We start from the raw sequence: 12,594 nt of genomic DNA, 5'->3' as shown, positions 1-12,594 counted from the left end.
AAACCATCATATCAGTGTGTGAACCACCCATTGAGATGATCACTGAAAAGCTCCATCTTTTCGCTCTTCTCCGACGACTTGACTGTCTCAGGCGGAGCACTGCCCAGATTCTACCCATCGGGGTTTATGGTCGGAAGTCTAGTCTCAGGGTATGATAAACACCACAACCAGATACTGCTTGCTTCAACGTGATTGCTAAGTATCTACAGACATTGTCACTCAGCCAGAGCAAACCCCCAAAAGCCTGTGCTTTGATCGTGCCCCAGGCAACTTCATGACGGCGCTTTCGTGGCTGTGGAAGTTGTCATGCAGGAACAATCCCATCGTTGTTCACTATGTCTAAGAGCTGCTTGCTGATGTGCGTCGTGGCCCTTTCAGAGCCCTTTCACCCTTGCATTTTCCAGAGACAGTTTGCTAAACTCTAGACGTGTCCGATTGGATATACTCTAATCTAGCAGCAAGATTTCTTTGTATATTGATACGATATCCACGACACCTTTGTTTTATGATTCAATACATCAGTAACAATCATCAGCACTTTCCAAAATGTTATTAGTATCTTGCGTCGCTACAATCTCAGATTTTTTCTTCATCATACCTTGACTACTCACTCCTTTTCCAAGTAGCAAATTTGGATCAACCGTTCCGCGATGGCGCAATTCGACACCGATGGGCTTCGAGATGTGGAGAAGCGCAACGGCGTCTGGTTCTTTGACAATGCCTCAGAGGAACACCAGTATTTCCGCGGGCACACTCTTTTGTACATCCTGCCAGACCCTGTCTACGGCCCGAATAGCCCATTGAGAAACAACCTCTTCTACTCACGAGTCAACAGAGCAAGAGCCTTCGGAGCCGTCATCGTCGACACATGGCACGACAACGTCACTCATGTTGTGGTCAGTACTCACCAGACCTGGGATGGCATGCTTGAATACCTACGCCGTCACGACCTACCTCCTAAAGTCCAGGTCGTCCGTGATGGATACCTTGATGAGTGCCACGAAGCTCGAGCCATCGTCGAACCGTCAGCGCTACAACATCTAACTCCTGGTGACAATCAATGCCCTCCAGCCGGTCATATGCTGAACCTGCCACGAGCACAGTCAATTATGGTTCTCAAGGAGCGCAAGGACCTGGCTGAAGGCGACTCGGATGAAGACAGACCAGCGAAGGAATCGACCAGAGAGCTCTACAACCCCTTTCAAGGCAACGAGATGGCAAAGCAGCTCGACGAAACCTGTCAACAATTTCTTCAACGACTCATTCCATCTCAAGTGGTCAAGGGTGAATTCGATCGCCTTGCAATCGCCAACCCAGCTGCCGACTGGAGTTGCCAACCCAACCTCAAGGCTTTCAAATATCGTGCGAATTCTTTTCTCGAGCTCTTCCTGGACAACAGATGGGACATGGAAAAGGACCATCGCGAAGACGAAGACTTCTCCAGGGGTGAAAAAGCTCGCCTGAGAATGTTGCGCACCAGTCTCGAGGTGGAGATCCTCTATGCCGCCAAACAGACCAACGTGATTTGTGGACGATGGTTACTGCCCGCCACAGCCAAAAATATCGACAAAAATTGGCAGGTCGTGGTTGAGTCTACGTTGCAAGGTGGCCTAGGCTGCGCCGCGGAAGTCACCCGTGGCGAGAGGGTCTCCTTCGTGATTTCTGTCTACACATGCGACATCAACGACAAAGGGGAAGCGAAGCGTGTGTTGAACAAGCTCAGGGAATTGCAAGTCTTCAACCCTGGCCCAAAACCGATCTACTACAAAGCCTTGGCTTACACTGAGGTTGAACTCCGCGCCAAAAACGAGTACAAACTTCGAACGAGCCTGTACAATAGCGACGAGATTTGAGGCCAAGCATTGACTGAAAGAGAAGGGGGGAGAGCGCGCTAGTCGGACACATACTGAAATGTCCCTTGGAGTGGATGAGAATGTGTTATGGGTGGAGTAGAGAACAGCGACGGTTGCTGTGGGAGAACGGATGTTATTTGCTGGGCCATCCTGACTTGCGCTGCATTGGACATGGGATGATTTGTATTGCAGCATGAAAGGTGTGGGATGGGTTTCATGTCATGGTGCTTGTACTTTTATTACAAGTCTCGAGATCATGTCAATGCAATTTAGCTTTTTAACATATTGAAAGTTCTCCTGAAAGGTGTAATGGAATCAAGACGTCTGCTCTGGCATTGACAAGCAATGTATTGGACAGCCATTACAAGTCCGCGGTTATTTGACTTCGCGCCTTAGCCATGTGGAAGCAACCTTGCCAGCGCGTCTCGCATCCTCCTCCGCCCAGTGCTGAGCGTCGACATCTGACGCATCAGCCAATCTCAGACAACAGATATAAGCCAAGAGACATCGCTCCTCGTCAGCCAATGCAGGCCACAAGAAAGTACCCAACGCTCTCGTGGGTCTGGAGAAGTGTCCGTCGCAGCGCCCCTCGAGCCAAGTGTGAAAGTCGGTACGATCGCGGTTGATTGCTTGGCGTTCCACCCTCAAGGACTCGGTCTCCCATGCTCCATTCTCTTCCTTTTCCGCTCCTGCTAGATCAACCAGTACGATCGAGCGAGAGTAGACGCCCTTCGGCCGACGCGCACCAGACTTAGACTCATGGCTGAGGATACGGATAATGACGCAGAAATGCCCTCGCGACGAACGGCAGTTTCTACCGGTCACTGACCGGTGGAGATTTTGATGCGCGTATCGAAGGTTCTGCGTCAGTTCTTTGGCCGATGTGCAATTGCGATACTGCAGGTCTTCCCATCGTTTGACATCCTTCCGTCGCTCCTGAGCTTCTCTTCGGAACTGGTCTTCGACTTTGCCTCGGTATACCTCTGCTGCAGCACATTCGACGGTAAAATTGCAGCCTTCCTGGTTCAGGTGCACGAAGAGTTCTGCCGCTGTCAACGGCATAACGCTGTCATCACGATCGAACATGGTGAATGACTTGCCACTCCCAGTCTGTCCGTCGACGATGGTCACCAGATACTCCGGCTGCAGGCTTGGATCAAGGAGACTGATCAGCAGTGGTCGTACACTGTGCCAAATATCCGCATTAGTGGCCACAGCGGGAAGAACACTAAGGAACCCGGGAAGCTTCTCAACCCTGTTGTTCTCGGAATGTATCTCAATCGCGGAAGGATCATCGTGAGCGATCTTGACGTTGGCGGATTTGGGATCGACGTTGGCAGGAGCAAAGAAGCGCGCCAGCACCCAGCTCCGTTGCCTGACACGCACAAGGCGCTTCACCACGGCTTCGCACAAAGCCCGAGATCTCAGGGCAGCGGACTTGTGGACCTCTAGCTGAATGGCCTTTTGCTGTTCAGAATCTCCGAGCATGGCCTTCAATAGTTCGATCTCCGTAACATGCGCGTCACAAGCCTGTTTCAGCTCAACGATTTGACTTTCGTAGAAGCCTTGTATATCTTGGATTGCGTTTTGGCCTTCGTGCACCAATGTCCGGAGATCATCATTGGTATGCTGTCCCACTTGTTCAATCTGTCCCTGATACTGCTGTCGTATTGTGTGTGGTTGTCCAGTATGTTGTTGTTGCTTTTCCAAGGCTGTGGTGCCCAATACTCCCTCGTCACATTCCGTCCGCGCCTGCGGATGAACGGTTGCCATTTCCAGTGTGGGCGAAACCTCCTCCTGATGCTGGCACGAGTCAACTAGTGCAAGCGATAGACTAGTGTCTTGTTGAAGAATATCGCAGTACTGGCTTTGAAGATCCTGAGTGCATGCCGTAATGAGGGCGTTCAGTCTCAGAAGGCGCAAAACCATAGTGGGATACTTGGTCACCTTCAACGGTCGAAGTGCGCCACGGAGGTATGACTTCGTGATGGAAAAGGACGGAAGCAGGAGATTCGGATAAGCCGAAACCGATAGGAAGTTGAACCTATGCAGAGGCATTAGTGATGCATTGAGATCATGTGTAGAAAGCAACGCGGAAGGAAGATGTCCACTGAGCCGGGCGATATGAATCGATTTTGTCTCGTAGTATATATCTAGGCTGGGAGATCTTATACTGCGTTTGGGGATGAAGCCAGTGTATCAGTCTTGAGGAAGCCTACCAGAGCCCAAGATACCACGAACCCCAATACATGGTCACCAAAACAATAGCCCCAGCCATCACGATATCCAGCAAAACTTCAGAGTACAACCACGTGTCCGCCAACGCATCGGGAATCGGCAGCCAAGGCAAAGTACACACATAGGAATATATGAACTTCATGAAGATCTGTATAGCGACGAGGCCGACGGTCAAGGCTGCCAGGCATAGTAGCATTGGTGGGCATTCGTTGTAGGACTTTGAGGATATCGGGGCTGGTTGCTTCTGCTATCCTGTCAGTGTTCGTTGCAACCAGAGGAAAAGGTGGTACCATACAACACGAGGCGTGGTTTCATTCTTCATGGCTTGGAACTTGTGGCGCTGTTCGTCATTGTGTCGTAAGAGACTAACCAAGTCATCTTTGGTGGCATTTCTGGGAATTTTGATAGACCTAACATAACGTAGCTCGTCCACCAGCGCTGTGAACGTCCAAGAATGATAACCCATGAGGGTGAGAGAGTAATGTGTTCCGTGATTGTCAGGAGTAAGGAGGTGGGCGCCGATGTTTGATGAAAGGCTACGCAAGTGGGCGAGGAGCGTATGGGTTGGAAAGATGCTGCGAGTTCAACTCGGCAGACTTCGGCAGAGTGATCGCCGCGACTGGTAGCCTGCTGCGATTTCAATCCTGTCGGGCTTGTCTTGGCTGCGCCACGACAGCAGAGTGAGATCTGGGGGACGAGACGGCAAGACGCGTTGCCATTCTTCGCGTGACACAGTTAGGTTTCCTGCTTCGGAGGCTTCGTGACCTTGATATTTTTGGACTGGGCTTTTTTATTTCAACTGTCTTTTCAGCGGTAACTCTGCAGTAGTTGGAGCACTGAAAATATCGAAGAGAGCAGGGTTTAGTCATGGCGGATAGCGATGTCAGCAATATCATAAAAAGACTGGCAAAGCTGCTAAACCAGGAGGTTGGATCGACAGCTCTTTCCCTACCTGCTGCACTGACAGAACGATAGACGGTTGACAGGGTCCTCGATGCCGGTGACCGACGTCTATTGCACCCAGACCAAGTTGCAATGCTTGCACAGCTTCACACCTTTTTCAGAGGCCAGACCGCCGAGAGCGAAGAAGAGAGGGATGAAGACAAGGGCCCCCGTGGCAGACCACGACGGGGCAGGCGAGCAGGCAAAGCCGCCGGCAACACGACCAGGAATGAGATGATGCGTCTCGCGAAGGACGTAAGGCCACATCCTCTCGTGACCGAACTTTTGGACAGCCAAAACTGCACTGCTAGCATATTCCTCGCTGGTCGCAGTGGCGGCGAAGGCGGCGACGAGGACCTCGCTGATTTCCCGTCACAGCTGGAAAATTGCCGAGAAAACGGGAAACAAAATGTCGCCTTTGCACATTGCGTACACTTTCTGGAGACGATTGAGAAACGTAATGTCCTGGACGCGGGTCGAAAGTGTTTCTTGTACCTGTTCTTCTTCGATATTACGCTCCATCTGAATCAAGTAAACAATACCACGCACACTGGCAGTCGAATGGGTCAGAAGCAGAAGGAGAATGCTCTGAATTTGCTGGCGGGGAACTTTTTTGAGCGCGTCTTTGTCGATCCCGAGGAATGCAAAGAGGTCAAGAAGAAAGTGGACAAGTGGACGAAGCGCGGCAAAAAGCTCGATCAGCTGTGCGAGGCTTTCGACGAGGGGGCGTTGCTGATTCTGGCGGACAAGCTATCTGAGGACATGTGAGCATATCCTCTTAGCGACCCCGAAGGCAGGACAGACTAACGCAGTCAACAGGTTAGACAACAAGTACAGAGAGGGCGAAGACAATGCAATTCACCAACAGGTATTCCAAGAACTCGAGATGCAGAAGCTGAAGGAGCAAGGCGAGGTGTCAGGCGCGACAAGGTTGGGGAAAGAAGTGCGGCGGTTCATGTTGCTCAACTGGATCGACGATGGTGCTAATACAGAGGAAGTCGAAACTGCTAGTCCAGCATCTCAAGGACAACATATCGAGCCTACTGACGATGCTGAAGTTGATGCATCGGTCAAGGATGGCGCGGGTGACTCCCAGTCGGATTCTGATGGTCAACAAGACATCGAGCCCGTTCACGATTCTGAGGTCGATGCATCGGTCAAGGACAGTGCGGTCAACTCCCAGTCGGAGTCTGACGGTCAACTTGAAAGAAACGCAGAGATGGACGAAGTTGATGTCGAAGACGGCAGCGCAGATGGTCAGGATTCGGACATCCCCGAGGACGCAGGCCAGCTCAAGCGCAAGCGGGTGAACTCCGCAGATGACGTTTGAGGCTCTCGAGGGGTGGTCCAATAGGTGAACATAGTATCTATGATCGTGTGTCCAAACCGCTCTGTACCACATTACATGGACAATAGACATGGTACATGTGAGGATGTGTAAAGACCATGATTGCAGTGAAGCCTGAATTCGACGCGAACAGCTTTCACGTGTAAAGTACCGACAATTCTTGATTCACCTGCATCTTAGGCGAGGTCATCGCAACTGTACAATATGGGAGCAGGTTTGAAGGAAGGGCTGTTAGCTACTCGCGTGGAATCAAAGCTGCCTCACAACATCAGGAAGCCTGGAAGGGGATTATTGAACTCAGACAGCCGAGAGCTACGGACAGTGCTGTGCCTCGGGTTCCGGTGGCGACTGAGCAATGAGTGTGAAACTGTTGAATATTAGAGGTCACGGATGGCTGTCACATTGTCCATATCATGCTTGTAATCATCACATTTTGCCTGCCGAACGCCGACCCTCACATACTCTGCCAATGGCCAACAATCTCCGTTGAATTGCCGGCATGGCTGCGGTAGAGGGTTTGCACAACCACAAACGTACGGCTCAAGAAAGTGTTCTTGTCCCTGTCACCAAGCACGGTCATATACTCCAGATCAGCTTCCATTCCCAACAATAACTCGGCTGCATCCACCTCTAGCTTGATTTGCTGGTCAATCCTATCGGCGCCGGCTTGGCCCAGACTTGAGGCACGTTGGAGCTGGGACAGACAGGTCGTCTGATTTCGCCACATCATCATCTGGCTTGGGGATAGGGAGGCAAGAGACTGCAGACCAGCGGACGGAGCAATTGACTTCTTCGCCCAGGTGAATCTCTGAGCCCAGGCTCGGTTTCCGTATTCCACAATTCCCCGCTTAGTGGCACTCAATACTCTAGCAACACAGCTCTCAGGGCCGTCATACATGCTACGAAGCTCCGTGAGAACTTGACGCCGATCTTGGGCGAGATGTGAGCGAGCCCGTTGAACCTGCTGTTGCGTCTGGGTCGCATTCGCGCGTGCAATGTAGGCCTTAAGCGTGGCCAGCTCCGGGTCCAAATGGTCAAGAAGAGCACTCCACAGAGCATCCTCTTTGTCTGTCATGACTCTTAGGGTGTAAAGGCACTCCTGCAGATCCGACTGCAATATACAAGAGTGGCAGACATCTTCAACGGAGTCCACCCCGGATTTGGCGAGGGCCACGTAGCTGATAGCTTGTGGGCGGCTGACTCTTGCTGAGGCTGCTGGTGTGAACCTGTCCAAATGCAGCAGGCCACTTGACCATGCTTCCACCACCAGGTAATACGAAACAGTGGCTAGCGTCAACAAGATACCGAGGTACAACGAAGTCAACGGACGGACAACAGCTTTGTGAACTTTGGGAGGATTGACAGAGTGCTTCCAGTATGTAACCGCTCGACTGTCTATGCCATTCTTTTTCCTCGACCCCGCTGTCGCGATTTCTGCAGATGACTGTTGTGGTGATACTTCAAAAAGAACAAGCTCGTGCGCCTTTTCCTCTTTTACTTGTGTGTCGAGTTGTTGCGTCTCGACATGTTCAGAGTGCGTAGCGTGTAGCTTTGTAATGGGTCCCGGAGAAGTGCTCTTGGTTTCTTTCTTGACATGACCAATTGGAGACACAGCTCTTGTTTGAGTATGTTCACCATGTGACGGAAGCCCAAGTTCTATCTTGAGTGCGCTAGGAATGGGTGCTTGCAAGACCCCGTCTGCCCGCTTCTTCCGTGCCCGGCTTCTCGATCGTTGTCGTAGTTCTCCAGCTACTCGTGGATCTGAGGGTTGTGGAGCGTTTGAGATCGCGCTGTCTTCACGAATTTCGCGCTTCCCCACTCGCTCGACTTTGAAGGTAGGCATAGGTGCACGTAGGGCGGTATGACGTTTGAAGGTATATAGCTGGATGCCTATAAGACAAGGTGATCGTTGTATAGGTCTTTCCTGGCTCGATACTAGGGAGAAGTATGCAATGTAGTGGTCAGCGTGAAGACGGTCGACCTCATTATGTACGAGGCTGGAACGGCCATGTATGTTCGGTAGACTCTGTCTCATAGCGGTCTAATTTTAGGCGGCATAGCTAGGCACCGGACTGAATCATTAGCAAATGATATCTCCGAGGCTACCGTTGGAAGTGATACACATGATGGACCGAATCAAAGTCCACTGCTGAGATGCTTATGATAGCCGCGTAATCATTCCTCTCTTGCCCTACCATCTTCCGTAGTGAGCCAAATGTCGCCTGAATGGGATGGGCCAGAGCCTTAAGTTGTCTCACTGCAGCCAAGAATGGCAGCGTCATATTTGTCAATAATCGTCAAGATCGTCGATTTCTGGCGGCGCTGTGATTGCAGTAAATTTTATGTCTTGTATAATGGCCGCCACCGTGTCTCGCTCGAAAGGGGATCAATTTGTAACCACAGCAACGCTATGAGCAAGCCGCCCTTTACGTGGCAGCAAGTACCTTACTACTGTACAGTACAGTACGTACCCCTCACCTTTCGAGCTCGTCGTAATCCAGCCATGTCCGTCGGCATGGGTATACTCGTGTGTGCTCGTGCATACTCGTGATTACATAATATACACCGTTCGGGACACAGCCGGATCATAGTGGCATGTCATAAGATTATGCTTTCAACCTATGCTCAATAAGTACCAGACCCATATATCTCTTTCAAACGCTTGTCAATCCAAATCAGATTACACGGAAGGTGCCTTAATCTTACGATCACGACCGTAGGTCTCGTCGAGCTGTTCTACCAAGCCCCATAAGTGTAAGGCTCTATTCTTTTGGCTCTTTACATGCATCATCATTGGTGCGGTTTGAATCAGGATGGAAGGACTGTTCAAGCTGTCCGCCGGGAAGAATTGTCAACGAAATGTCCATCACGATTTTTGAAGACCATATGGAGTTTCACTTTCATATAGCGCTTTCGCAGTCATCGGCGAAGCTGATCCGGCTCTGACTCTATTCTCTGACTGTGCTGCAAGTAACCCATGCCACAAGACCTGAATAGCTGAAGTGCTTCATATCATTAAGATTCCATCATTTCCCTTCTACGCTTCTAACTTGAAGTCTGTCTCTTACCTGCTACCTATCTCCTTATTCACCTCATCACTCAGATGTTCGCAAAACTTCCCGACTGGGCACATCAGACTTTCGCCTTACTCTGCTTCTTCGCAGCTTTGGCGGTGCCAATTCCGACAATACGTCTATGCCGGTGTTTCTTCACCGAGTTCACATGGGGAAAATACTATCCGGACGTGCGCGGTGTGCCTATGTTCCTCTTTCAAGCGGTAAGTCTGGTTCAGGTAGCTTATGAACCCTTTCAGAGTTAATCTGATCGATAGGCTCAAGTCGTATTTTCTATCACCCGATTCTGGATCACGTCCATAGCAGGAGCGCTCAGGGTCTACTATGGTTGCTTGCGGGCGGTCACCTACCTCATATTCATGTCTATTCGTCTCTACGACTCTGGCTTGAAGGCATCGGAACTAGCTTGGACTCGAGCATCTTTCGAGGTAGTAGTGACAATGGCTCTAGCGCTACTTATCTGGAGGCAGCTGAGATCCATTTGGGATTTATGTACATCTTTCTTTGGGATAGTGAAGAATATGGGCTTGTTGCCACTTCGTACGGTAGTGAGGGTATGGCAGCTTCTTACTTGAGCTACCGTTCGAAGAACGTCGACGAGGAGTGTGTCCGAAGGCTCACCCCAGCAAGGCAGATTATGCTTAAAGGTCATCACGGCGCATAAAGATAGTCTTTCACCAAGGAGAAGAATACACAGATAGCAAGAATAGTAGTTCGTGAAAGAGTTTATTCCACCGTAAAAGTATATGGCTCTCTCCGACCTCTATGGAATCCCACCCGCATTGGGTACCACCTGAAAGTGAGGATAGCTTATAAGGCTAGGCTGGCCAGCCATTAATTCGAGTCCAGATAGATTATGTTAGCCAGGAAACGTCTTTTCTACGTTCTAATATATGGTGTAGAACTGGAGCACATCTGTGCTATCAATACGAGTCCAGGCCCCGGCTACGAGTGGATGTTCAGGGAGGACCATTCCAATGGTAAGTCTGATGATGAGTCCGTCCACGAATCTCCAATACCGCAGATTACTTGGGTTGATTGCCGCGATGAGGATGGAACAGGTGCCCGTACAGCCCCTAACGGAGACTGGTCTAGTGAAGCGGCTGATTGGAACGAGGAAGTGGTCACTCAAGGTGACGACCATCCCTCTGCGCGCCGCTAGACCTTTGCCTAATGCCTCAAGAGCTGAAAGGTAAAATGCAGCAAGGGAAGGAAAACGAGTGGGTCCTGCGTGGACATGAACTCATATCCCCACCTCTGACGGCGCCGAATAGTTTGAAGTTCAAGACTTTCTCGACCTCTCCTGGCATGCTGGAGATTGCAAGCTACCTGAATGTTGTCAAGGGCACCCCCTCCGATCCTTGGGGAGCCATGGTCAATGAGTCATGTGGCCTCCACGTACACGTTGCAAGATCACGACCAAAAGGTGAGAAGGACAGCGAGATGATTCCCCTGCCGGTTCTGCAGCATGTGGCACTTATCATCGTTCGCTACAAGGACCTCATGACCTGCCTGCATCCTGTCAGCCGACGAAATAACGTGATGCTAGGATCAAACCTGATGGGTGTCCGCCGCTGCCCCCATTCGTGTCAGCGACTGGGAGGAATCAACCTAGACACAGCCCAGAAGAAGATCTTCGCCAAGAACATGACCCCCAAGCGTCTGGCTTATCTCATGGATACCGCTTACAACAACTGGCCCGGAAGGAGAAGTAACGATTTGAGATACAAGAACGTGAACTTCCAGCGACTCAGCATGAATGTCGCGAAGACCATCGAGTTCAGGCAATATGAAGGCACACTGGACATTGACCACATTGCTCACTGGGTGCACTTCATCGTGAGCGTGGTGCGAGCCGCTGAGCGGATGGCCACCACTGACGACCCCGTTCTCAGCCTCCAGACTCCCACAACGGCGGCGAGCCAAGGACAGCCCAAGGTCACCTTCCCGCGTCAGCAAGGAGACAAGTACAAAACTCGCTGTGCCAAGGTGACTGACGAACTGGAGAATCTGTACGATCTGCTCGACTTCGAAGAAGAGACTAGGATTTGGTGGAGGAAGAGATTTTGCGAGCTCAATCCTGACGGGGTTACCTCCGTCACAGAAGAGCAATGCCCAGCGTGTCGACAGGAAGCACAAGAGAAAGAAGTGAACAGCCGTTATGAGCCTGGCGAGTGGAGGTAGTAGTGGAAAATTTGACACAATGTACAGTCGTGTACGGTAGGACATAGCTTGTCGAGCCGAATGAGATGTTATTCCAGAAAACTTGCCCGATTCCTGACTAGATGCACACAACTAAGCCCATTCTGACCATGATCGCGATTCCTTGAGCAATAAGAAAGATATTCATGAAGTCGGGGTATCACCATCTGAACCATGGATCGGCAGCTCGAAGACCATGAAACATGTCATTCTCTATCTCTAACCCAATCCACCGACGTCGAAGAATCGCATTCCCGAACTCCTGCAAAAGATACCTAGTAAGTTGTACTCCATTATCATGCCCCATAAGTCGCATATCATCATGCGCCCCCGTCTTTCCTGTGCCCCTTCTACCGAGTCCGTTATGCAAGCGATGCTGAACGATCTTCAAGGGAAGAGCTGTCTAGATGGGATTGTATTCGAGTGTTCCGTAATCAGAGCAAGTTGAACTCAGGCCCCGTCTTTGCCTGATCGCGTGCTTCTCGCAGAGTAGCCAAAGGACGTGGCTTTGGCAGTGCCGACAGCGCGGGTGTCTGTGTCTTTTGCGGCATGTTGTAGACAATGACGAAAGGCGCGAGAGCAGTCGCAGTGGTTGCGAGGAAAGTGGTGAGCGTGAAGTGAGACATTTTCGACGACGATTGTTGTTTTGATTTGGTGGAAGTCTCGAAATGCGCAAGTATATTGGTAGTGACCGTGGTTGCTCGCTGACTAGTACAAACGTCTAATCTTTGTAGCGAAGGACGTAGAGAGAAATCTATACTCTATGATGCTTTGGAAAAGACTGACGGAAAGCAAAATCGCGATGAGATATACTCGAAAGTGACGGTGGCGGTGAAGAAAGGAGACAAATAATAAATCACGCAGGGGTCTAAATGTTGATGAGACATTGAAAAGTCTTGATGCAGGGGTGTTGGAGAATGAACGCCGGACGGGAGAT

General features: G+C 50.7%; 6 protein-coding genes across 6 annotated transcripts; 4 read left to right on the top strand and 2 right to left on the bottom strand.

Annotated features, from left to right (window-relative positions):
• Positions 1-650: 650 nt before the first annotated feature.
• EDD37DRAFT_680158 (uncharacterized protein) lies at positions 651-2,112 on the top strand (the record flags this gene model as incomplete). Its single annotated transcript, XM_062819708.1, has 1 exon — positions 651-2,112. The coding sequence occupies one exon, from the start codon at positions 651-653 to the stop codon at positions 1,851-1,853; it is 1,203 nt and encodes a 400-aa protein (XP_062670838.1). The 3' UTR covers positions 1,854-2,112.
• A 116-nt stretch (positions 2,113-2,228) lies between these two features.
• Positions 2,229-4,950, bottom strand: EDD37DRAFT_680156 (P-loop containing nucleoside triphosphate hydrolase protein; the record flags this gene model as incomplete). Its single annotated transcript, XM_062819707.1, has 3 exons — positions 4,387-4,950; positions 4,073-4,335; positions 2,229-3,897 (listed from the first exon to the last, which is right to left on the bottom strand). Exons 1-3 carry the CDS (start codon positions 4,555-4,557, stop codon positions 2,229-2,231), a joined length of 2,103 nt encoding a protein of 700 aa, XP_062670837.1. The 5' UTR covers positions 4,558-4,950.
• Positions 4,951-4,958: 8 nt separating this feature from the next.
• EDD37DRAFT_649287 (uncharacterized protein) lies at positions 4,959-6,363 on the top strand (the record flags this gene model as incomplete). Its single annotated transcript, XM_062818120.1, has 3 exons — positions 4,959-5,018; positions 5,067-5,797; positions 5,853-6,363. 3 exons carry the CDS (start codon positions 4,959-4,961, stop codon positions 6,361-6,363), a joined length of 1,302 nt encoding a protein of 433 aa, XP_062670836.1.
• Positions 6,364-6,644: 281 nt separating this feature from the next.
• On the bottom strand, positions 6,645-8,533 carry EDD37DRAFT_371366 (uncharacterized protein). Its single transcript, XM_062811957.1, has one exon. The coding sequence runs from the start codon at positions 8,414-8,416 to the stop codon at positions 6,836-6,838; it is 1,581 nt and encodes a 526-aa protein (XP_062670835.1). The 5' UTR covers positions 8,417-8,533; the 3' UTR covers positions 6,645-6,835.
• A 797-nt stretch (positions 8,534-9,330) lies between these two features.
• On the top strand, positions 9,331-10,115 carry EDD37DRAFT_371348 (uncharacterized protein). The gene is made up of 2 exons (XM_062811956.1): positions 9,331-9,658; positions 9,713-10,115. Exons 1-2 carry the CDS (start codon positions 9,485-9,487, stop codon positions 10,028-10,030), a joined length of 492 nt encoding a protein of 163 aa, XP_062670834.1. The 5' UTR covers positions 9,331-9,484; the 3' UTR covers positions 10,031-10,115.
• A 196-nt stretch (positions 10,116-10,311) lies between these two features.
• EDD37DRAFT_608417 (uncharacterized protein) lies at positions 10,312-11,639 on the top strand (the record flags this gene model as incomplete). The annotated part of the gene is made up of 2 exons (XM_062815052.1): positions 10,312-10,588; positions 10,639-11,639. 2 exons carry the CDS (start codon positions 10,312-10,314, stop codon positions 11,637-11,639), a joined length of 1,278 nt encoding a protein of 425 aa, XP_062670833.1.
• Between the last annotated feature and the right edge of the window lie 955 nt (positions 11,640-12,594).

The sequence above is a fragment of the Exophiala viscosa genome (genome assembly GCF_022695815.1).
Source record: "Exophiala viscosa unplaced genomic scaffold EDD37scaffold_4, whole genome shotgun sequence".
In the NCBI taxonomy this organism is placed as follows: Eukaryota; Fungi; Ascomycota; class Eurotiomycetes; order Chaetothyriales; family Herpotrichiellaceae; genus Exophiala; species Exophiala viscosa.
This window is presented reverse-complemented; position numbering and strand designations above follow the sequence as displayed.

Coding starts and splice junctions, on each gene's coding strand:
- EDD37DRAFT_371366 (XM_062811957.1), bottom strand. CDS start 8,416: ATGAGACAGAGTCTACCGAACATACATGGCCGTTCCAGCCTCGTACAT.
- EDD37DRAFT_371348 (XM_062811956.1), top strand. CDS start 9,485: ATGTTCGCAAAACTTCCCGACTGGGCACATCAGACTTTCGCCTTACTC. Junction 9,659..9,712: donor CTATGTTCCTCTTTCAAGCG/GTAAGTCTGGTT, acceptor TCTGATCGATAG/GCTCAAGTCGTATTTTCTAT.